The sequence below is a fragment of the Sorex fumeus genome, unplaced genomic scaffold (genome assembly GCF_029834395.1).
Source record: "Sorex fumeus unplaced genomic scaffold, SorFum_2.1 ptg000086l, whole genome shotgun sequence".
Lineage (NCBI taxonomy): Eukaryota > Metazoa > Chordata > Mammalia > Eulipotyphla > Soricidae > Sorex > Sorex fumeus.
In genome coordinates, this window is record NW_026606143.1 from 13,661,134 (window position 1) to 13,687,078 (window position 25,945).

The 25,945-nt window shown below is 39.6% G+C and overlaps 1 protein-coding gene and 1 pseudogene across 1 annotated transcript in view; both read right to left on the reverse strand.

Moving 5' to 3' along the window:
• CFAP47 (cilia and flagella associated protein 47) overlaps positions 1 to 25,945 on the reverse strand; it is a 606,917-nt gene that overhangs the window by 243,010 nt on the left and 337,962 nt on the right. Inside the window, exons 40-42 of the mRNA XM_056131098.1 lie at positions 22,262 to 22,345; positions 16,853 to 16,923; positions 14,020 to 14,162 (exon numbers count right to left, since the gene is read on the reverse strand). Coding sequence (XP_055987073.1) covers positions 14,020 to 14,162; positions 16,853 to 16,923; positions 22,262 to 22,345 — 298 coding nt within the window. The remainder of the gene's footprint in view (positions 1 to 14,019; positions 14,163 to 16,852; positions 16,924 to 22,261; positions 22,346 to 25,945) is intronic.
• LOC130039231 (laforin-like) overlaps positions 22,445 to 25,945 on the reverse strand; it is a 35,523-nt pseudogene continuing 32,022 nt past the window's right edge.

Here is a 25,945-nt window from a genome sequence, read left to right on the forward strand (position 1 = left end):
TGCCCCAGAAAATTAAGTACCTAGGAATCACCTTAACTAAGGAAGCAAAGGACCTGTACAAAGAAAACTACAAAACTCTACTTCAGGAAATAAAAGAGGATACGAGGAAATGGAAAAATATCCCCTGTTCATGGATCGGGAGAATTAACATTGTCAAAATGGCAATACTTCCCAAAGCACTGTATAAATTCAACGCAATTCCTATTAGGATACCCATGACATTCTTCAAAGAATTGGAGCAAACACTCCTGAAATTTATATGGAACAATAAGCCCCCACGAATAGCTAAAGCAATTCTTGGGAAAAATAAAATGGGAGGAATCAACCTCCGTAACTTCAAACTCTACTACAAGGCAGTAATAATTAAAACAGCATGGTACTGAAACAAAGGCAGAGCTGTAGACCAATGGAATAGGGTTGACTATACTGACGTCCCCCCACCCAAGCATACGAGCATCTAATCTTCGATAAGGGCGCAAGAAAAGTGAAGTGGAGTAGGGAAAGCCTCTTTAACAAATTATGCTGGCAAAACTGGATGGCTACATGCAAAAAAATGGGCTCAAATTTCTGTCTAACTCCATGTACAAAAGTAAGATCTAAGTGGATTAAAGACCTCAACATGAGACCGGAATGTATAAGATACATTGGGGAAAACGTTGGCAAAACCCTTTATGACATAGAAGCTAATGGTGTCTTCAAAGATCTCACACCGCTGGCCAAGCAAGTGAAAACAGAGATAGACAAATGGGACTATCTTAAACTAAGAAGCTTCTGCACCTCAAAAGAAACAGTGACAAAAATACAAAGACAGTCTACAGAATGGGAAAGGATATTCGCCAACTACACATCTGATGAGGGCTTAATTTTAATGATATACAAAGTACTGGTTCAACTCAACAAAAAGAAAACATTCAACCCCATCAAAAAATGGGGAGATGAAATGAATAGAAACTTTGACAAAGAAGAAATCTGAATGGCTAAAAGACACATGAGAAAATGTTCCACATCATTAATCATCAGGGAGATGCAGATCAAAACCACAATGAGATATCACTTCACACCACAGAGACTGGCCCATATCCATAAGAACAAAAGCAACCGGTGCTGGCGCGGATGTGGTGAGAAAGGGACACTCCTTCACAGTTGGTGGGAATGCCGACTGGTTCAGCCCTTTTGGAAAACAGTATGGACTATTCTCAAAAAAATAGAAATTGAGCTCCCATTTGACCCAGCAATACCACTCCTGGGAATATATCGTAGAGAGGCAAAAAAGTATAGCCGAAGTGACATCTGCAATTGTCTGTTTATTGCAGCACTCTTTACAATAGCCAGAATCTGGAAAACACCTGAGTGCCTGAGAACAGATGACTGGTTAAAGAAACTTTGGTACATTTACACAATGGAGTACTATGTAGCTGTTAGAAAAGACGAAGTCATGAAATTTACATACAAGTGGTACTACATGAAAAGTATCATGTTAAGTGAAATGGCTCAGAAAGAAAGGGATAGACATAGAAAGATTGCATTCATCTGGGGAACATAAAGTAACAAAATAGGAAACTAACACCCAAGAATGGCAGAGATTAGTACCAGGAATTTTACTCAATGACCTGGAGGCCAACCACACATGTTAGGGGAAAAGGGAGCTCAGAAAGAGAAGGGAACACCAAATAAAGGGTGTTGGGAGGATCCTCCCAGGATGGGAGAAGCATGCTGAAAGTAGACTATCAACCAAACATTGCCACTCAATGCCTCTTTTGCAAACCACAGCACTCAAAAGGAGAGAGAGGGAAATGCCCTGCCACAGAGGCTGGGTGGGATGGGGGCTGGGGGGTGGGAGGGAAACTGGGATCCGTGGTGGTGGGAAATGGGCACTAGTGGAGGGATGGGTGTTTGATCATTGTATAATTGAAACCCAAGCACAAAAATGTGTAAGTCTGCAACTGTACCTCATGATGTCTCACTATTAAAAAATAAATAAATAAAAATAAATAAATAAATCCCTGCCTTACAAGGACAATGTATTATTCTTTTTTTTTGGGGGGGAGGGTCATACCTGGCGATGCACAGGGGTTACTCCTGGCTCTTCACTCAGGAATTACTCCTGGTGGTGCTCAGGGACCATATGGGATGCTGGGAATCGAACCCGAATTGGCCACATGCACGGTAAACGCCTTACCCGCTGTGCTATCTCTCCAGCCCCAACAATGTATTATTCTTTCACACACACACACACACACACACACACACACACACACAAGTCTATGTTGTTCAGTTGTTCAACTGAATTTTGTTAAACTAAAACAAATGTAATCGGACCCTGAAGAGATAGAACAGAGGTTAAAGAACTCATCTTGTCCACAGCAAACCCTGTTTTGATCCAAGCCTTGCATGTGGATCCCTGAGCACCACAATGAGTGATCCAGGAGCCATAGCCAGGAATAAGCCCTGAGGATGGCTGGGTTAGATCAAAAACAAACAAATAATACAACCTCAAAAATTCAAAGAAGAATAAACGTAACTGAATTCAAAATAATGCTTGTTTGGCCTCTGACCCAAAATAACTCAGGAAAGTCATCAGCAATATTGTGTAACTATTTTTTTCTACCTTTAAGAAATAAAATCAGTCAGGAAAAAAAAATACATATGAGTGCTAGGAGCTATATACTACGGGCAGTAGGGTGCTTGCCTTGCATGCAACTGATCTGGGTTCAATCCCCCTGGCACCATATGGTCCCTGAGCCCTGCAAGAAGTGATCCCTGTAAAGAGCCAGGAATAACTCCTGAGCGCCACCAAGTGTGGTCCAAATTAAAAATAAACAAATATAAAAACAATTAAAAAACAAAAGTTTTCTACATTACAAAAGCTTTTTAGATACACCACTGCACTGTAGCACTGCACTGTCCTCCCATTGTTCATTGATTTGCTCGAGTGGTCCCAGTAACGTCTCCATTTTGAGACTTGTTGTTACTGTGTTTGGCATATTGAATATGTCATGGGTAGCTTGCCAAGGCTTTGCCGTGTGGGCAAGAGACTCTCGGTAGCTTGCTGGGCTCTCCAAGAGGGGCAGAGGAATCAAACCCCGCTCAGCCAGGTTGGCTGCATGCAAGGCAAACGCCCTACCACTGTGCTATCATTCCACAACAAGAGAAATTAAATTACATGCTATATAAATAGACATTGGTAAGTCCTACCAATTGGACTAAAGACTTACCAATGTCTATTTATATGAATTTATATGATTATCTGACTATTAAAATGGTCAGTAGTCAATTGCTTGCCTACTCTTAATTTGGTATTTTCCATTCAGCATGCTTATTTGGATTTATAGTAATTTTTTCTCAGAATAATGAAAACTTCTTTGTCAATATAAGAAATTTTCACAAAAGGAATTTTATTCTTCTCATGTATCAACTTAAAAGAGGTCCTTAGGGCCGGCGTGATAGTACAGTGGGTAGGGTGTTTGCCTTGTACATGTCTAACCAGGTTTCCATCCCCGGCATCCCATATGGTCCCTGAAGCACTGCCAGGAGTGGTTCCTGAGTGCAGAGACAGGAGTAAACCCCAGCATCGCTGGATATGACACGCCCCCCCCAAAAAAAAGAGCAGTCCTTAAATAGCACAGTCACATACATCTTTACAAGAAGATCTGGCTGTTAATGACCCAGAAAGAAGGGACAAAAACACTCAATTGGCAGGTAAGTTTAATTCTATTCCTGCCACTAATTACCAACTTAGGTAACATTGATCACTTGACTTCCCATTAAGCGGCGATTTGCTTGAGTGGGCGTCAGTAACGTCTCCATTTGTACCTGTCGTGTGCTAGTGTAGCCAAATGGCATCTGTTTGTTCTAGGAACACGAAGAGCCACAAACCGATCATTCAGGATCTTGATGAAGAAGTCTGACCATCTGGTATGTGGGCGGACATGCGGTTTTTTGACGTCTCATGGAATCCAGTCCGTAATGGCTCTAGTCCAGCAGTCGTCTCCAAATCAGATGTCCAGTCATCTGATTTTTGACGCCTTCGCAAATGAGACAGCATCCCCTATTCTTGATCGTCGATGGAGGTTGGAACTCTGGATTCTTTCTCTCATTTGAGAGAAACGTGATACTCGAAGCATAGCTCTTTCAATTTCTCTTTGGGAGACCCAAATAGCGTTCTCATACTGTTAGCATAGGGCCCAGGTCGCTGAGGCATATGTTAATGCAGGAAGAACAGTGGAATCAAAGAGATGTGCCTGGAGCCAGAGGGTCTTCGTACTCTTAGCTATTTCTTCGGTGCTTTTGAAGGCGTTCCAAGCCGCTCTCTTCCTCCTGAGCAACTAAGGTGCCAGGTCACTCATCATGTTGACTTCTCAACCTAGGTACACATAACTGTTGCATTTGGAAATGGTCGATCTGTTGAGAGCGAATGGAGTGTCAGGAACGAGGCTGTTTCTCATAAACATTGTCTTCGTAAGATTCAGCGAAGTTCGACCTTTCAACACTCACGGTCAAAGTCGGCCAGCATTTGTGCCGCTTGGCTAATGTTTGGTGTTATTAGAACAATGTCATCAGCAAAGCGGAGGTGGTGTAGTTGCCAACCATCTATCTTCACTCCCATTCCTTCCCATGCCAGTTGTCGCATGACGTTCTCGAGGGTGGCACTGAAGAGTTTCGGTGAAATGGTATCACCCTGCTGAACTCGTCTCTTGACATCGATGATCACTTCTTTGTAGAATGGTGAGATCCTGGTAGTGAATCTGTAATACAGCTCACAGAGGATCCTGATGTATTGAGTTTGAAAGCCCTGATTGGCTAGGGCTTCAATGACCGCTTCCATCTCAACAGAATCAAAGGCCTTCTTTAAATCAATGAACGTTAGAAAGAGCGGCATCTTGAACTCCCGAGAAACCTCAATGAGCTTGGTTATCATGTGGATATGGTCGATGGTGCTTAATCCTTTCGGAACAAGGCTTGCTAGCATGGTTGTCCTTCATCTAGTGTTCTGCCCATCCTATTCAGGATGACTTGAGTGAACAGCTTGTAGATGACAGACAATAGGCAGATTGGGCGATAGGTGCCAATGTCGTGGATGTCTCCCTTCTTGTACAGTAGTACAGTCCTGCTGGTTTTCCACTGGGACGGAACCTTGCATTCAGACAAGTAGCGTGTGAAGAGCAGAGCAAGCGTATTGATGAGTACTGACGGCAGGATCTTCAGATGTTCAGGTCTGACCTGTGCTGTTCATTTCTTTAATGATGAAATGGCATGTCAAATTTCGGAAGGGAGAATATTGGGAATGACATATCCATTCTGAGGAATTTGGTATGTTGGCAGGTGGACATGGCTATCGAAGAGATCCGAGTAGAAGTCATGGATAATCTTCTCCATTGCCCTTCTGGAAGATGTGATAGATCCATCAGGATTTCAGAAGGCAATCATCTAGGTCTTGTAGTTGGCGAAGGACAGGCAGGCGTTACAAATGCTTTTCCCGGCTTCTGCCGCATCTACCAGCACTTCTGCTCTTCTCTCTTTGAGGTCTTCTTTGATTGCATCTCTGCACTGCTTTGCGAGCTCGGACATTCGATTGCGGTTGCCTGAGGCATATGCCAAACCACGTTGGAAAATAAGCTAAGGTAACATTGGACATGTCATAAATACCCTCCGAATATAAACCACTCATATTGGAACAAAGGGGGAGAATGTATTTCTGTACAGAATGTTTCCATGTCATTTCACAGGTTTTATCCTCTTTGTTCTCTTATTTGGGGCACAGATCTTGGTAGGTTTTGCAATTTATTTCTTGGAATTTTCTCAACGACATTATATTATTTTGGTGGATAAATGAGATTTGATGCTGGGCATATAGAGCTAAGCTAAAATTCTGAAATGTTAAATTCCATACATTAGAGAGAGATCATTAATCATTACAGGCAACAACTTGACTTTGTCATAATTCTTTTGTCATAATTCTAATGTTAGAATGACCAGCAAAAGTAATCACTGTTCTTGAAACTACTGATTTTCAAAGAACAATTAAGCGAAGAGATGCAGTAAGTGTGGGAAATATTTCTGAAAAAGAGTTATCTACCTGCACCTACAGTTCAACTTTAGCAAAATTTTTACAAAATCTTAATTGCTTGTATCAGAGATTATTCTGCAGGCATTTTGAGAAGGCAACATGCATTAGGATAGCATAAAATATTAACTGTTTGTTAAAAGATGTCAATAAAAATGCATGCTATATTACAGACAAACATATCAAATAACAGGAAGCTGAGCCTAGATTTTCATATCCCTTGTGGCAATGAGATTGGTAATCTAGCTTCTCCTTTATCACATTTTCCAGAACAGTTTCCACCCAAATTATTGCCCTTAATTTGTACTACAAGTAAAAATTTGTTTCCCTTCAGTGAAAATCTCAGTAAGTATGAATGAGCTTTTTATCAATATTCATCTTTACAGTTCCCTCTGGTGCCTTTCTTCCTTCCCCCATATCTAATATCATCTCTCTCCATTGCTTATGAAATCCACCAATGTCTACTGCTGATAAATAAAAGGCCTGGGGCAGAATAGATAGAAGAAAGGTGAATGGAGAAGTGTACTACACAGCAAGTGTTTGTTTTCTAGACTATCTCTGAGGCTCCAGTTTCTGTCTCTTAATCTACACTGTGCTTTAAAAACGCTGGAAACTGCATTCTGGAAGATTAAATACTCATGTCTATGCTAGATATTCCCCACCATTTCATGCCTTTAACAATAATGACGGTAATAATTATGATGATGATAATAAAATAAGTTAGGATATTTAACTAATGGTTTAGTGACCTCTATCACCAATTCATCCAATGTGTTTTCTGTTACTTCCAACAAACCATTCTAAGCATTGGCAATTCAAGGGTCCATGAAATCCCATACTTAGCTTTTACCTCATGCCTTAAGGAACATTAAATGCGCACATTTATCCCTTGCATAAACTGCTCTGCTGGCATGTTCCCATTCATCCTTCTTAACTAACTCCTCTATCAGTAATTCTTGTCTCAGCAATCAGAGAAATCTATTCTCTCTCGTCTAGAAAGAGTCATTGTCTAAAGCTATAAAAATCATGCTCCATGTTCCATGTACACAATAAAATATTACGTCGAACAAGTGGAATCTTGTCAAGTGCAAGGTCTTCCAGACAAGGTTGCATTATCAGAAGGAAGGAGTGCATGTTTTCTAACACTCATGAATGTTCCATATTTCCAAAAAAGGTTTTACCAGGCATGTACTGCAAATTTACAATACAAGTCTGTGGTGAGCTCATTTTATAGAAGTTTGCCTTTTCTGTTATAATGTGATGCCCATGAGTTCCCAGATCATGTCCTTCTGTGTGTTCATTCTCTTTCTACCTAGAATATTGCTCTTTGCTTGCTGGTAAACGTTGGGAGCAGTAAGTGGGAAAGTGGGCTCTGACTCTGAACAGAGTAACTGATGCAGTAGGAGCCAAAGTGCGGAGTACCAGGCCACTTTAAATCTCCCCATGGAATACGTACCCAATCAGAATCAATAATGGGATGGCTGGGTGGGGGTGGTTGGGGCATGGCTGCAGATAAAAGGAAGCCACCAGCCCTCCTGCCCTCCCTCCCACCCCCATTCTCTCCCCATCCCATCTGGACTCTCCCCTCTCTTCCCGGACCTCCAGGATCAGGTAGGGCTGTGCACCCTGTAAATATGGCCCAATCCAGGCACGCCACATAGGCCCACACAGGGGTAGCATCTAGGCAGGGCTCAGATGCCCAGGGCTCAGACGTTCAGGGCTCAGACGTTCAGGGCTCAGATGCCCAGACTTTTAATTATTCTAATTTCTCAGTATTTTCATTTCTGAAAATACTGAAGAACCTGGGAATGGTGGACCAACACAGAGCCCCAACGTTCCTCGTCCTGCATTATCATCAGAAACCTAAGGTTTTTCCTCTTGACAACACTCTTGCGAGGGACTCCTATCCACCCGGTTTGGGGAGGGGAAGGGGGTAGTTTGGGAAAAGTCCTACTATAAAACCATCTTCGCAAAGGCAGTAGGGGCTCATTCTCCACCCTGGAGATTAGCCCACTTCTCAACCTGTGTCCGCCTTTGGCTTTTTCTCCTCTGAGGAAGCCCATGTTTTTTCCTTCTTTCTCTTCCCCTCCTTTTTTGTTTGTTTTTTGGGTTACACACGGCACTGCACAGGGGTTACTCCAAGATCATGCACTCAGAATTTACTCCTGGCGGTGCTGGGGGAACCATATGAGATGCTGGGAATTGAACCCGGCTTGGCCGTGTGCAAGGCAAATGCCGTACCCGCTGTGCTATAACTCCAGCCCCTCCCTTCACATTTCTCAAAGCAAATTTTATAGAAGAGGCAGCTTACACTTGTACGCCCCACCCAAAAGCATACACTAGGGATAGTTCCCACTTGTGTGATATTGGATTGACTGTACGAACAGAAATGGTTATTTTTGCCAAAATTTCACATTTCACTTTAATTTGGCGCCATCCAAAACAAAGTGGGACACTTTAAATGAAGCCACCAGACCAAGAGACACACAAATTGCAGGGCCACTATCAACCAATGAAATAAAACTATTCTACTTGACTATTCTGTTTCCTCCTGGAATTCATTTCTGCAAGGGAAGGCGATGTTCCACTTTTCCAGACCTAATCCAACAAACAACATTGAACCCCATGGCTGTGGCGGGGCTAGCTGGGAGGTGGAATAACTCTTCTCTCAAGGCTACCTCCAGAGCTTCCTACCTCACATAAGTTACCTGCAATAGAAGTTTGACCAAACTATTTCTACCTTCAAAGTGTTGCTCTAAGTTACTTGTTATTTCAAAGTTCAAATGAGACAAATGGTATTTCCTTGATAGCAGTGTTAGTCGAAATGTTTTTGCTTTACACATGGCAAGCTATCAAATTGAAGCCTAATTACTTTACAGTTTACAACAGGTGGTTCTTAATGGCAAAGCAGTTATCACACATTTAATAAGAATAGGAGCTAACTAGGTGGACTTGGATATTTGATTATCTATTTAAGCGTGTAATTGCATTTTTCAATATAATTAGCAATAAAATTGAATGTGTAAATTAATAGATGTGCTTCCTCACATAAGTAATTGCAATTCAATGCAGTCCTTTAGATTTAGGGCATTATTATTTCACAATTGATGGCAATATAATTTCATGATAATTGTTTTTCTTAATATTTTCACTGACAAGGACAAAAATATGCAGGCAGAATTCGTGTTTTAATAAATTGAGATGCCAAGTTAAGTACAATTATAATTTGATTAATTTAGATAAAATTTATAGAGGCAAATATTAATATTCCAATAGTCTTGTATCCGGGAAATTCCTCTTTCACTGCTGCCCGAGAACCAATCAATCTAGCAACATGACAGCAGATTGAAAGAAGCTCTATTGGCAACAAGCTGGGGAAATGGCAGATTCCCGCCCTCAAAGGAACTGTTGTGTTTGCAAGGTCTCTCAATGTGTTTTTTATGTAAAAACAGAAGAGGGGAGTGTATTTTTAGGACATCTAGGTGACAGACTACTGGGCTCCAGAGGGATGAAGAATTTCCTCCTGGGCAGTTTCCCTGAGGCATTGTTCATCTTATCTGTAAGCCTATGTTCTCTTGCACCTTTCCAGCCCAGGATGATGGCATTCTGTCGGAAACACCTAGATCTGGGTCAGCATCCCTTTCATTCTGAACTGACCTTGAGGATGAGAAGGATTGACATAACAGGGAAAGATCTTACCGAAAACCACCCCCCTTGGGTTAGAAACCCCAAGAAAAGGATCAAAGGTTTATTTCCTCAAGAAACAACCAGCTTGGGGGCCAGAGGGAAAGTAGAGCAAGTAGGATGCTGCCTTGCATGGTCCTTCCCACCCCCAGCCTGACCAGGAGTGATCTTGAACTCAGAACAGGGAGTAAGTCCTGAACAGTGCCTACTGCCTGCAGGGAATGGCCCAAAAGCACACACACACACACACACACACAGCAAAAAAAAAAAAACAGCTAGGTTTTGCTGTTGTTGTTGTTTGGTATTTGACCATACTCTGCAACGCTCAGGGCTTACTCCTGGCTCTATACTCAGGGATCACAACTTGCAGGCTCAGGGACCATCTGTGGTGCTGGGGATAGAACCCAGGATGGCCATGCAAGAAACAATGAAATCATGTCATCTGCTGTAACTTGGTCGGAATTGGAAGATATACTGGTGAAGTAAGCCAGGAGAAGGACAACTCAAGATGATCTCACAAAATCTGTGTTACATAAAATAATTGGACAAGGAAATGCAGTAATAGGGGGATGCCTAGATATACTCTGAGTCTAGAGTATAGAGAGGGGGTCAGAGAAAGAAAGAAATCTAGGGGGGAAGAAACACAATGAGAAAGACTAGTAATGGGGGGCAGGGGTCGGGGGCCTCTGGTATACCAGTGATGTGTGAAAGCAGTATAGCTAAATATCCAAAGCACAGACTCAACAACACTGAGGACATGACAGTTATAACAAATACCATAGGGGTCAGAGTGACAGTACAGCAAGTAGGGCAGAGCCAGAAATAACAGCTGAACACTGCCAGGTGTGGTCCCAAACCCCCCAGAAAAAAAAACAACCTCTCACTGAATTTTGATGTGTGCCCTGTCAAGGTGGCAGGTATGTGTGTGTGTGTGTGTGTGTGTGTGTGTGTGTGTGTGTGTGTGATTGATATTGGGATAGTGGATGCCTAGAACTCAATCATTTAAAACATTGTAAATCATTTAATTTATTAATTAAATACAAAATTATTTGTTTTGGAGGCACATAAGCTGATACTTAGGGTTTACTCCTAGCTCTGCACTCAGGAATCATTCCTGGCAGTGTTCAGGGGACCATATGGGATGCAACGGTTTGAACCCCAGGTGGCTGCATGCAAGGCAAGTGCCCTAACCACTGTACTATTCTCTAGTCTCAAGTTAAAAAAAAATTAGAGGAGAGGATTAATTAAAAGAAGAGGAAAAAGAAAAAATACATATAGATAAAGAATACAACTGGTTAATTTTTGATATATTCAGCTTTGGGGGAAGAAAAAGACAAAGACAATTGTCTCTGTTCAGAGGAGTTTGATAATTAAAAATAAATAATAATTGAATTCAGCTCTAATTTCTTTTTTTTCAGCTCTAATTTCTTGTGGGATAGTTTGTCTGGTTCAAAGAATAAAATCAACCTCCTGACTGTGCTACTGAAAACTAGTCATATTTTTCTAAGGCTATGGTATAAATTGATACAAAACAGGGACTATGGAGCATTTGATGAAACTAACTACACCCTAGTTACCATTTTTCATTCATTTCTCTGCACTGGAATTTGACTGCATCTTGAACTTTCGATAGCACAGCGGTAGGGCGTTCGCCTTACAAGCTGCCAACATGGCCGACCCAAGTTCGATTCCTCCGCCCCTCTCAGAGAGCCCGGCAAGCTATCGAGAGTATTCGATATGCCAAACACAGTAACAACAAAGTCTCCAATGGAGACGTTACTGGGCCCGCTCGAGCAAATCGACGATCAATGGGAGGGCCTTGAACTTTCAAGCTTAGCTTCTTAAACTGTGATTCATGATACCATATGGGATTGTACAACCATAATTAATTTGGTGCCGGGTGGGGCTTGGGGCAAAAAAAATGCTGCTCAGAGTACTCAGGTTTTCTGTTCAGGAGTGAAGCTAAGCAATGTTTGGGGGTCCATATGAGATGTCAAGATCCAAGTGGGGCCAGCCAGTGACTTTAAAAATTTATTTTAACCAGGACCAAACATGATGGCCTCTAATTATCTGTATTGCAAACCATAATGCCCATAAGTAGAGAGAGTGTAAGAGGGAAGCTGTCTTCCACAGAGGCAGGGGGAAGTGTGGGATAAGATGGGGGGAGGTATATGGGGGACACTGGTGGTGGAAAATGTACACTGGTGGAGGGATGGGTGTTCAATCATTGTCTGACTGAAATTCAAACATGAAAGCTTTGTCACTGTAGCTCATGGTGATTCTATTACAAATTATTTTAACCAAAATACAACGAAAACAACGACCATGAAACTGGTCTTCAGTTGGATACATGGCATTTGGGAGAACCAGGGAGGGGGGAGTGGGGGAGAGAGGACCGGGAAGGGTAAACAACTATGATAGAGGGAAGTTTTCAACTGGGAGGAGGAGGTGGTGCTGAGAGATGGTAAAAGTGTTAAGCATGAAAGACAGTCAGCATCAGTACTGTAAACCAAAGGGCAAACACTCAGAGGCAAAACTTAGTGGGTGGGAGGCAAAGGAGTTGAGAGTCTTGGTGGAGGGAAGTGGACCCTGGTGAAGGGATCACTAATGAAGCATTGTAGGTCTGAAATCCAACCATAAATCACTTTGTAATTTTATATTGACTAAATTAAGAAATAATTTATTTTAAAATAGATTTATTGGGGTCAAGGAGCTAAGGCAAGGGGTAAGGCACATGACTTGCATACTGTAAAACCTGGTTCATACTTGTACTGATTATGGTCCTCTAAGTACCACCAGACGTGATTCCTGAGCATAGAAACAGGACTAAGATCTTAGCATGGCCAGATGTGGTCCGAAAGAAAAATACATAAATTTGAATGATCAATGTATTTCTTTATAATTTATCTTGAAAAAATGTTTCTTCTGCACATCTCTTTTATTTTTTTTATTTTTATTTTTCTAAATAATGTAGGAGTACTGACTGCTATTTGTTCAACCATTGATTAAGCCGATTGAATTTGCACACCTCTTTTATATTCTTACCCATGGTCATATAAAAAGTTCTAGGGCAAAAGGGGTCATGATGCTCAAAGCATTTTTCTTTAAAGGCTCATGGCCGGCTCCCTGGCCTGACTCCCAGTATCATATATGGTCTCCCAAGCATTTCCAGGAGTGATCCCTGAGCACAGAACCAAAATTAAGCCCTGAACATCATTGGGTGTGGCCCCAATGACCCCCACCCCCACACACAAAGGGGTCACCAGTGGAAAAAGTGAAAAAAGTCCCTGCTCAAAAGGATGAAACAATATTTCTATAAAACAGTAGTTCTTCCTTTTAAATTGTAACTTAACATGTAAAATTAAGCAATATATATATATATATATATATATATATATATATATATATATACACACACACGATACACTGCTTTTTGGACAGAAACTATCCTATAGAATTCAGGCAAATCCAGCATTTCTTTCCAATACTCATTATAAGACACAAATGATGCATAATGAATACATTTGTGATCTTTTTACTGCAAGGTGGTGGTTGTTATAAATTTCCTGCTCACATCAACACATACTGTCTTTTTGGAGGTAAGTAATGCCTTCAAACTCCCAAAACATTTCCCTGACTCTGTCTCTGTCCCTGCCTTCCACTCTCTCTCTCTCTCTCTCTCTCTCTCTCTCTCTCTCTCCCTACCACTCGCCCCGCCCCCACGCCCATTCTCTCGGTCTCACCTTTGCTGAATTTAAAGAAGCAAACTGAACGTCTTTCAGAGCTAAGAGAAAATTAATTCTGCTAACCCCTTTCATGATCTTAGAAACTGTTCCTCCCTGAACTTCAGCCTCTGTGGAGAACATAACACTGTGCAGGCCTTTGAACGAAGGTTTCATAGAACGTCCACAGAGAAACTATTTAGTTCCTAGATCTCTGGTTCATAGTCAATGTAACATAACATGCATTGTTTTAAGTCTCTCCGTGTTGAATGATTTGCTGTCTAACTAGAAATAACTAATGCAGTTGGGAGCACAGCAAATTTAGGCACACCTCCACTTTATGCCTACAGGACTTCCTTCTGGAACCATTAGGAAATCTATCTGCCACCCATTGAGTGTGACTCTGATTATTTATGAGGCAGAGGTCTTTGTTTAGCAATGAGAGGGCTGAAATTGCTAGGCACATTTCTAGAGTTTTTTAGCCACTTTCAAGTCATCTGTATGGGTTATTAAAGTTACATCCTCTGAGAAAAGCACCACTGTTCTCACCTTTCTGTTGCTGAGGATGATGATGCAGTAGCGCAAGTGCATGGCGAAAGGTAGGAAGAACAGTTTCAAGGATGACCCTTTCAATGACAGGTTAAAAGTACTTTCCGAGCAAAAGAACTCTCTGACAAAATTGCACTTAATTGCTGCCAAGAAAAGAAGAAAATCCTGTTTACTTACTGTGTCATAGGTTGTGCTTCAATACAACATGTTTCAATTAGTGATTCAAGTTTTGGAGTGGATTTTTAAAAGTTCAAAGCATGATTAGTACACACAGTACGACAATAGATATATTTGTTAAAGCCATCTGTCAGCTCAAACTTGGTGTAATAAAATTGCATCATAACCTACGAATATAGGTTCTTTAATAAATTTCACTACAAAGGGAATTTTGGTACTGTTTAAAATTACCCTGGTTACCCATAAATAAATAATGAAGTGGTCACCAAGAATCTTCCAACTTTTTGCTAACTATGCAATGGTTCACCTGGCAGGGTATAAGTGATAGACAACATGAATTAAAATTAAAGGACTGATTTTTCATACAAAATTGACCATTGAACAACATGGCTTTGAGCTGCATGGGTACTCTTATCACATATTTTTTCCCAGTAAATATAATGGGATTTTCTTTAAAGCTTTGTAAAGTTTTCAAAAACTTACAAGTGAACCCACATACTCTAGAAATATGAAAATGAAAAATTAGATTTTTCACTAATGTGTAAAATATTGACAGGTAATATCCTATTTTATCATGTATACAATGTATACAAATATATTATAGAAAGTCAGTATTTATCAAACTTGAAGTACAAAACTACAGGCATAGCATAACATCATTTGCGGTCAAGAGGAATATTCCAGTAAGGTATCCAATTAAAAGCAAGTTATTAATTGTGAATCTCTGGGGGAGTCAATAATTTCTATGTGAATTTTTAACTGTGCTCCTAATTTCTGTGTTGTTCAAAGTCAGCATTTATTTTTTAATATTTTTATTACTTTAAAAAAACTCTTTTCAGTGGTTTTAAGATATAATCACAAATTCTTCAATAAAGCCTTAAATGTCATCAGTCTAGGAGACTTATTCCTACTGGATACTATCCTGGCATGTAGTAAAAGTCAAGCAGTTTAAATTCTGACACCAGGTCAGAAAATGTAAAATGACTTCTTCCTAATTATTTGTCTAGTTTGATTCAATTTCTTTTGGAACCAAAGTAACGTCCCATAAGGTAGCCTCGGCCACAAGGAACAGCTTTATGCCCAGGCCAATGGATTCACTTGAAGAAGCATTACTCAGGTCCTGGTTTCCCTGTGACTGTCATTCCAGGAGAGATCCAGAACGAGAGTTACCTGGCTGAGCCGGTCATCCCCAAAGAAAGAAGGTTAATATTCATGATTGTTGTGAGAAGGGAGATAAGGTACTCCAGTAGTGTATTGGGGGTGGGGGGGAATGCAGAGCGCTGCCTGAGACCTGAGCCAGCCTACAGGCCTGGAGGATCCATCTAGGAGCCAGGAAAACCACCGAGATGCAGAATTCCAGGCCAAATACAAGAGGCTTCTGGAGAGGAGAGGTGGTTGGACCTCTTCTGGGAGGAGAGGATAAGAACATCAAAGGGAGGCCACAAGTTGCTCCCCACTCGCCCCCTTGGCAACACCTGAGAATAAGACTAGGGAGGAGGGGCAGTTGGGGAAAAGTGGAAAAATATATGTAGGCTAACTTGGATAGACAAGTGAGTGCATGCGTTGCCAGCTCAAACATGTTTTCAGCCCACATGCCACTGGTGTCCAGGCTCCTGACGGTGCAGGTGCACATGCCACTCACACCTCCCCTCGACATATGTGTACTCTCGCATTTGTATGCTGGGATGAGTACTGGTGCTCTCCACTCCAGAGAAGCCCATGTTCTCTCCAGGGCACATAGCTCACTTACCCCCTTCCTTTCTTTCCCTCTATTTCCCAATAAACTTGTTATGTATACTTCACTTTCTGGGAGGGAAAGGTGGCCAGCCCCAAAGCCTGGGTAAGATTACGACTGACTTTCCTTTCCTACCAAAAGCAATTCCCTCCGGAGCCTGAGTGCACGGCTCCCAGACTCAGCAGGTGGCAGGGATCATCTCCCATGCCGAGCAGAACAAGTGGACTTCAGGCACAGCTGCGTCATGGGATTGGCAGATGTGAACCTCTGTGCCATGCAGGGGCTCGTGGCAGACTTTAACCAGTGCTAAATCCCAGAAGCTCTTCTGGTAACGGATGTGGGTGAAGAAAAGTGGTAAATCTCCTTCTTAGGCTGCTGCCTCTCCCCCTCCTCACATAAAGCACCTCCATGAAGCCTCCACGGGCAACACTGATTGTGGTTTATTAAGCAATGCCACTTGGTTGTTTGGTTTACAGACACAGACAAGCAGAACTTTCCTTTATTCATTTACCTATCTGTAGGATATCTGTATTCATCATCCTATCTGTATTTTCTTAACGTATAGTTATGTTAGTTAATGTATAGTTAGTTAATATATAGTTATGTGTTTTCTTAATGTATAGTTATGTTTCATAAAACAAAGTAAGCAATGTCCTTAAGCCAAAAACAAACATAAAAGTCAAGTATCTAAGCAACTATACTATACAAAGTTGAAATTGAAAGAAAAGATACAGGCGGAATCCTTCAAGGTCATAAACAGGAAAGACCAACATTCTGGCTCCCATTCTGTCAATAATCCCCCTGGCTTGTACTTCTGTCCATGATTTTCACCACCCTCTTGAATATTTCATTTCATATTATGCTTCGTACATAAAAATCAGATATGAAAACAAATAAAAGTTTTTGTGTTGAAGCACTCACAGGTTTTTAGGCTACCAACGTTTGGAACACAGCCTTCAGATACATCACGATCACAGCTTGTGTTATCCTCACTGTCACAAGGAAACAGAAAACCACAGCAACAGACAAAAGTGAGAGACAATTCTCCATCTTAATGAAATCTTGGAGTGCCCTAGTCATGGCTCTTTACGCTATATATTGTAGAGATAATAGATGCGTTTTCTATCTCATATGATGTTCGGATAATTATAGAAATTTAAAAAATAAGAACAGTAATAAATGGAAACAATGTAGCTATTTCTATAACTGTGTTTTAAATTTGGTAAAAATAATCATCTTTATTTCCAATTATTGTAGAATAATAAACATTTGAATATAATGACAATTTAAACCCAAATCCAGAGACTTAAAAGTAGGTGGTTTCAACAAAGGACTATATGCTCTCCAAACGTGGTTTTAGAATTACAGTTTTTGAAAAATTCTCTTTTCTGCCTTATTGTTTCCACATTTGCTTCCTTGTCTTACTGGGAACAGGAGACCAGGGAAGCTATTTAATCTCTGGCTACATTTCTGAAAATTAATTAGCATATCAAAGCCTGAAGTAACTGCTTCCTTTGAAAGGTTCCAGGCCTTCCAAAACACATTAATTTTCCCCCAAATTGTTCTTTTCATAGTATTCACAATTGCTTTGCTCAACAAGCTGTCATTTAGTATCTGGATGTTCAGGTATTGTTTGCTTAACTTTTTTTATAGTACAAAACCCCCATATTTTCCCACTTTGTTGTCTGCTTTTGCCTGAATCTGGTGCTGTAAAATATGCTATTTCTAAGTAAACTTGTTCTTGACATAGATATTTCTTTTCTCCATTGGTCTTTTCTTTAAACTATATAATTAATAAGGTGCTTTAAAATCACACCTTGTAATTACTGTTTTACTTCACTCAGAGGTATTCTGGTTGGCAGTTAAAGTAGAGGTATTTAATATTTTAAGTCATTTAAACATTTGAGAGTTTATAGTTATCATAGCCACAATAGATGGATATTTTAGCATTTATAAGACCACACATAGAGTATAAAGAACAGTAATGATTGCTTATTTCTTCCTGTAATATTCCATCGACAACTTTTCAATAATGGAGCTCCAAGTAAATGCCTTATTAAATTTCAGAGATAATTTCCAAGCCTCACCATGTAAAATACTTGCAATCTCTAGCACTTAAGTAATTTTTTTTTACTGTGAATAGAAAAGCAGACCGATTTAGGTGAAATCTTTTTTTCCCCTTTTACTATGGTTGGAGAACAGCTAATGAAAGTGCTTTGGATGAATCAAATAGTTCCTTTATCTTCAAAGGAGAAACTCAGATACCCCCAACTGTACTGCTTCTGATAAAGACAAATAGAGACATATAGAGGAAACTTTGAAATTTATACTGACTTGTCCATAAAGCCAATGATTATCATGATTAATTTAGAGACATTACAAAATAACTAAATAAAAAGTTCTGACTCAGTAAATATCCATTTTAACTGATTAATGTTCTTGAATTTAGAAATTCAGTGTTAAACTCAACTTGTCCATAAAATCAGTATCCCAAAGAGAGTGCAGAATATAAATCATCTATATTTTTGCTACTCCCTGTACCACAGGGCACGTTATAATTTTCCTGGGTTTTCATCCTTCATTATTAGAGAGGCAGTGACAGATTGAATATACTTAAACTCGTGTTAGTAAGGAAGAAAAGCATTAAAAGAGATATAAACTACACAAAATACTGTATATCAAGCAACAAAATATTTTCTGATGATTTCCTAGTGGGATCGTCGATTTGCTCGAGCGGGCCCAGTAACGTCTCCATTGGAGACTTTGTTGTTACTGTGTCTGGCATACCGAATACTCTCGGTAGCTTGCCAGGCTCTCCGAGAGGGGCGGAGGAATCGAACTCGGGTCCTAGTGGGAAAAAGTCAAGGAGAGGGATCAACATATGAAGTATGAATGAATGGATGACATTCATTTTTGCTCTGCAAAAATTTACCAATAAGACACTAATTTTGATCTGAATAGGGCATGATCAAAGGACCTATTCAAGCCCTTTCCAACAGGGAAGATGATTTTGATCATAATCCTTTATTAAAATGGGGCTGGAACAATAGTATAATAGATAGGTTGCTTGCCTTGCATGTGGCCGACCTGGATTTGATCCCAGGCATTCTACATGGTTCTGTGAGCCCATTCAGCCCATGGTTCCCTGAGTGCAGAGCCAGGAGTAAACCCTGAGCACAGTTGGCTGCATCTCCCAAACAAAATAAAACAAAACAAATTACTGCTAGGCCAACATTGAGAAACACGTCGTCATTAATATCAAAATAAGTGTTTCATGCATCATGGGAAGAAATATAAGAGCATGAATTTAGATTCATTCAGGATCTGGGAGTTCTTCATAAATGGTTACAGTGACCATCTGGAAGGCAGTATAAATAGGAATTGTACTCTTCTTTGTGTTCCATTGGTCCCTATGTAGTTGAAAAATGTTTAAAGTAAATGATACTCACTGGGGTTCCAAGAACAAAGATGATCTGAAAATTAAAAGGGGGAAATTTTTATTTTGATATCTATTTATTCTAAATAGCAATTCAAACCAAAAGCCAATAGTATTAATATAAATATAATATAAATATAATATAGTATAAATAGATATAAGTATTAACACATAAGTACACATCTTATACCTCAACTCACCTGGTCTCCCCTTTGTGCCTGCAATTTCCTCCCCCATACTGCTTCTACTTGTAATAAAGTTATCCTCCTGTTCTAAATTCTGGTCATTAACATCTTATTTATGTTTAAGATCTCAATTTGTGTATGATAAAAAAGAGAACACCAGGGCATAATGTACGATTGTTAAAAAGAAATTACTTAGTACCTCATTTTCTACTTGATGTCTTGTAAATTAACTTACAGCGAATTTTTTGGGGTGATTAGATTTGGTTTAATATGAATGCATATTTCCCAGTACAGTTCCTTCATTTGTGTACATATTTTTCCTTTTCTACTTAATGGAGTTTTCTTTGAGTGTCAGATCTGTGATCTAATTATTTCTACATTTTCCTGTTACAAAAAAACAGTGCTTGAGGTGTCAGTAAGAATTAAGTTAGTAATCAAGTATTTCTAGGAAAAATGATTTTCATTATCACTGCAAGAAATTATTTACAAAATGGTTATTCCTGGGGGTCAGAATGATAGTACAGCAGGAAGGGTGTTTGCTTTGTATGTGGCTGACCTGAGTTTGATCCCCGGCACCCCAAATGGTCCCTAGGTGATCCCTGAGAGCAGAACCAGGAGTAAGTCCTGAGCACTGCTAGGTGTGGTCCAAAAAACAAAAATAAATAAATAAATACAAATGAGAGACAGTATAAGGAGGGTCAATAATATTTGAGACCATGGTGACATATTTCCTCAGTTGCACTTCATTGTTGGTTGGCAATTATTTTGAATAATGCTTCCAAGATTTTAGATCCTGCTAATAATTATAAATTACTTTATAATAGTACACTCCATTTTAGTTGGGGCTTGAGAAGAGTAACTTTAAAAAGGAAGGCATTCCCTATAGTTTGAATCTACATACTTTCAATAATTCTAGAACTTTGGATCTAATAAAAACCATTCCAGAACAGCATATGAAGAAAATCATGTTAATGGTCTTTTTAAAAGAGAATTTCCATATTTCATTCCAAATTTAAAAATTAGACTCAATTTAATTTTTATTAAATGGATCTCTCCTGAGCACTGCCAAGAGTGATTCCTGAGTGCAGAGCCAGGCATAACCCGAGCACTGCTGGGTGTGGACCAAAAAACAAACAAAAAATCTAGAACTGTTTAAACAAGAGATTTTAGAAATATTTGTATTTTATGCTACAAAGAAATTAGCACAAAATTTCTAAAATCTGCTACTCTTATGGTGCCCATAATAATGGCCTATGGTTCTATGCCTTAATTCATATTTTACTGTTCACTAGAGAAAAATATGAAAGGAATATTTTGAATGGCTTAGTTAAGCATTAAATTAACATTCCGTAAAACAAAAGCAATGAGACAAAAATGGTCTCTTCTTTAACATTTTTTTTCTCATGAACAAAGTAACAAAGAAATCAAATGCCTTATAATAAATGCAATCTGAGTAACCTCCTAATACTACTGGTACAAATACCATTCACTTTTGGAAATCAAACTATACTCATTTTAATTTTTCCAACATCTACACAAATCATTTTAATGACTTCTTGTAACTTAAAATATTCCTATGAGACTTCCTGTGCTGTCAAAACTAACAAATCCTTGCCTCCTGGGACACTCTGCATCTAAGGATGCAAGGATGACACTGGTGCTGACTTCTAATAAGTCTGTGACTATTTACAATTAGCATAATTTACTAATATAGAATTGCATTATCTTTTTTCTTCCTGATGTTCATCTTGGTGACACTACTTTTTTAAAAAAATTTAAGTCACATTAAGTAGATATACTATAGTTAAAAACAGATGGGCAACAGGGTGCGATTTGATTTTTTTTTAAGTTTCCTTCCCTATTCAGAAGCCAAAATTCCTTTCTAAATACAGATCCCATTAGCATTGGTGAAATAAGCTGAAATAAGTCAATTCTCATGATTTCAAAAATCCAACTTTGCAAATTTACCTCATTAAGATCAATCTGTAATCACCAAATCAATACTCAAGGTGATTTGGTGGTTCTGAGAAAATATGTATAGTGACAAAAAAAAAGTTAGTGTCACCAGTTACCTGAATTCCTAGTTGAGGACAAACAAGTCCTCATATAAAGATGATGAGCACAGAGAGAGCAGAGGGTACCAAAACCAAAACACAAGAACATTCTCAGGCTAATGGAGAGGGTTTGACTTCAACTCCCAGGCTAGTGGAGAGAGTTTGAATCCAACTCCCAGGCTAGTGGAGAGGGTCTGAATCCCTTCTCTGGCATCTGTTATTTCTTTGGCCTCAAGAACCATGTTTAACATGTTTCTGAATGTCATTTTCTCTTTGTAAATAAAAAAAGACTAATCCAGGATGCATTGTCTTTAGAACTGATCATCATAATCAATGTGATTATATACATCTATTTTTTATCCTAGGATTAGTGGTCAATATTCACTAGCTGTCCACTTGTAGCAATTTTGTAGAATATAACATCTGCAAATAATGAGACTCTTAAATCAAGTCATTCCTATTCACTTTTTATGCACATAAGCCCAGTAAGACGTGAGAGAATATGTGTAATATATAAAGTATATATAATATAAACTGAATGAATATTTCAAATAAATGAAAACTATTGTGCAATCATATAAGAAGTTTAGTTCAATGCCAATTTCTCAGATAATTTCCTCAGGCAATTTTAGGTATAAAATATATAGACACTTACTCTTCCATTCGGTTGAGCAATCGTTTTGATTCAAGTAATTGGGATGGCAAGGAGATAAATGTTGAGGATTCCAGCAAAATGACTCTAAAAAGGAAAAAAGATTATTTTTATTTCTATATCAATAAAATCTAGACTATTAAAATTATTTTATATTGTTACCATCATTCATAGGACCACAATGAATTACAGTTCAAAAAGTTCACACATTCTCATCCTGCAACTCAAAACACAGAACAAACGAAAAGATCAAGAATGGAAAAATCTATTTTTTTGCAAAGAAACTTTCAATAAGATACTTCTTGCCCTTGCTCGGGATCCTGAACAGTGCTGCTCACAAAATCACTTTCGGTGCATGTGATAGCAGAGGAATTCTCATGAAGAAATAAAATATAGATGAAGAAATAAAAATAAAATCTTATGGAGAAATATAAAATATCATGAAGAAATAAAATATATAATAAAGAAATAAAATAACTAATAACATATGCAATCCTTATAACCACGGTCAGGACCTCAGATCTTTAAGGCAATGAGCCATCTCCTGGGTCTCCAAAATACCATTCCTTTACATGGAAAGGCAACGCTCAATTCTCAAAGTTAAGAAATTTAAATTATAAAGAATTAGCTAACACATATCTCAGAAACAAGAAGAACCCACTAGTTTTAATATATTGTCTGACTTCTAAATCTATTCCAAAAATAAAGAAGAAAAGTTTCATTCAGGAATGGACATGATATGTGGGTACCTAGTGAATCAGTATATGAAAAAAAATGTCATCTTCTGGAATTACACCACAATTCAGTTTTTGAGCCTTTCTGTAACATACATTGATTCAAGTTACAGTTATAGCAACTCATTCATTATGTGCAAGGTGTGGGTTTAGGTGACTCATAGTGCTTCAATAAAATGAAACTGGGATAAAAATAAACAAAATGTGAATGAGCTGGAGAAGTAGTGCAATCAAGAGAGTGTACAGTTTGCATGTGGGAGATCTGGGTTTGATCTCCAGCATCTTAAGATCCCCTAAGCAATGTCAGGAGTGAATCTTAAGCATAGAGCCTATAATAGCCTCTGAGTATCACTAAGTGTAGCTTATTTCTCACCACCACAAATATCAAGAAAATCAAATTAGAGCATGCTTTTCAAAATAGTGCAGACTGTGACAAAAGGTAAGTGGAAGGGGGACTGGTAGATTCAGTGAAGACTTGGGTAATACTGTAGTACCGCTAGCTTGATGGAGATAACTGGGTGAAGAGGTAGCTGGGAGGGAGAAGCCTTTCAAGGGTCAGGAAAAAATAAACACAGATATAAGAAAGTATTATTTCAAAGGATCCTTGACGGAAGTGAAATGGTTTGAGGAACAATGTACCCTTCTGTGTAACAGGAATTGGTAAGACCATAATAGCTTAGTGTGGGCAGAGAAAGCCTGTGGGCAAACCCAAGGTAGTTTTCTGAGGGAAAACTACAGCCAAATAAAACTGACAATCTTGTAGGAGGTGAGAATAACACCTTGTGACTACAACATATATGTGTAGAACTTTTGGTTTGGGGGCCACACCCAACAATCCTCATGGGTTATTCCTGGCTCAGCACACAGGGATCACTTCTGGTGGGGCTTAGGGGACCATAAGCAAGGCTGGGAATTGAACTAGGATACGATGCATATACAGCTAGTGCCCTAATGACTATATTATCACTCTGGCCCAATTTTCAACATTAAAAAATATCAAAGAAATGAGAAAAAAATAGGCAACAGAAAAGGCACATCACTAATCATCAGGGAGATTCAAATCAAAACAACAATTAAATATCATCTCACACCACAGAGATTGGCCCACATCCAAAAGAACAAAAGCAACGGGGCTGGCATCGATGCGGGGAGAAAGGGAATCTCCTTCACTGCTGGTGGGAATGCCAGTTAGTTCAGCCCTTCTGGAAAACAGTATGGACGCTTCTCAAAAAGTTAGAAATTGAGCAAAACTCCTGGTACTAATCACGGCCACTCTTGGGTGTTAGTCTCCTATTTTGTTACTTTATGTTCCCCAGATGAATGCAATCTTTCTATGTCTATCCCTCTCTTTCTGACTCATTTCGCTTAGCATGATACTTTCCATGTAGCACCACTTGTATGTAAATTTCATGACTTCATCTTTTCTAACAGCTACATAGTACTCCATTGTGTAGATGTACCAACATTTCTTTAACCAGTCACCAACCACACATGTGGGGAAAAGGGAGCTCAGATAGAGAAGGGAGCACCAAATAAAGGATGTTGGGAGGATCCTCCCAGGATGGGAGAAGCATGCTGAAAGTAGACTATAGACCAAACATGATTACCACCCAATGCCTCTTTTGTAAACCACAACACCCAAGAGGAGAGAGAGAACAAAAGGGAATGCCCTGCCACAGAGGCAGCGTGGGATGGGGGGAATGGGGGTGGGAGGGATACTGGGATCCGTGGTGGTGGGAAATGGGCACTAGTGGAGGGATGGGTGTTTGATCATTGTATAATTGAAACCCAAGCACAAAAATTTGTAAGTCTACAACTATACATCATGGTGTCTCACTAATAAATTTTTTTTAAAAAAGTTAGAAATTGAGCTCCCATTTGACCCAGCATACCATTTCTGGGAATATATACCATAGATGCAAAAAATTATAGTAGAAATGACATCTACACTTATATGTTCATTGCAGCACTGTTTACAATAGCCAAACTCTGGAAAAAAACCCGAGTGCCCAAGAACAGATGAGTGGTTAAAGAAACTTTGGTACATCTACACGATGGAATACTACGCAGCTGTTAGAAAAGATGAAGTCATGAAATTTGTGTACGAGTGGTTCTACATGGAAAGTATCATGGTAAGTGAAATAAGTCAGAAAGAGAGAGACAGACATAGAAAGACTACATTCGTTTGTGGAATATAAAATTACAGAATGGGGACTAACACCCAAGAATAACAGAGATGAGTACCAGACGGATCACTCCATTGCTTAAAAGTCGGCCTCACAAGCTGGGGGAAAAGGCAGCTCAGATAGAGAAGGGCCAACCAAGTAAAGGGTGCCAGGGGGACCCGCTCAGGATGGGAGATGCAGGCTGAAAGTAGACTATAGACCAAACATGATGGTCACTTAATACCTCTATTGCAAACCACAACACCCAAAAGGAGAGAGAGAGCAAGAGGGAATGCCCTGCCACAGAGGTGGGGTAGGGTGGAGGGGATGGAGTGGGGGTGGTGGGAGGAATGCTAGGACCATTGGTGGTGGGAAATGGGCACTGGTGGAGGGATGGGTACTTGATCATTGTATGATTGAAATGCAAGCACGAAAGTTTGTAAGCCTATAACTGTACCTCATGGTGATTCACTAATAAAAACATTTTTTAAAAAATAATAGGCAACAGAAGTGATTATATCAGTGTTTCATGGAAGTGGGAGATACAACTCCCTGGGAACTGTCCCTTGCAACAGTGCAGACCCTCAGGCTGTCTTCAAAGCTAGCACAGGGATTTGTCCAAGGGAGCAAGTCACTGTCACTGTCACTGTCCTCCCATGATTCATCGATTTGCTCGAGTGGGCCCAGTAACGTCTCCATAGTGACTATTGTTACTGTGTTTGGCATATTGAATACGTCACGGGAACTTCCCAGGCTTTTCTGTGGGGGCAAGATACTCTCAGTAGCTT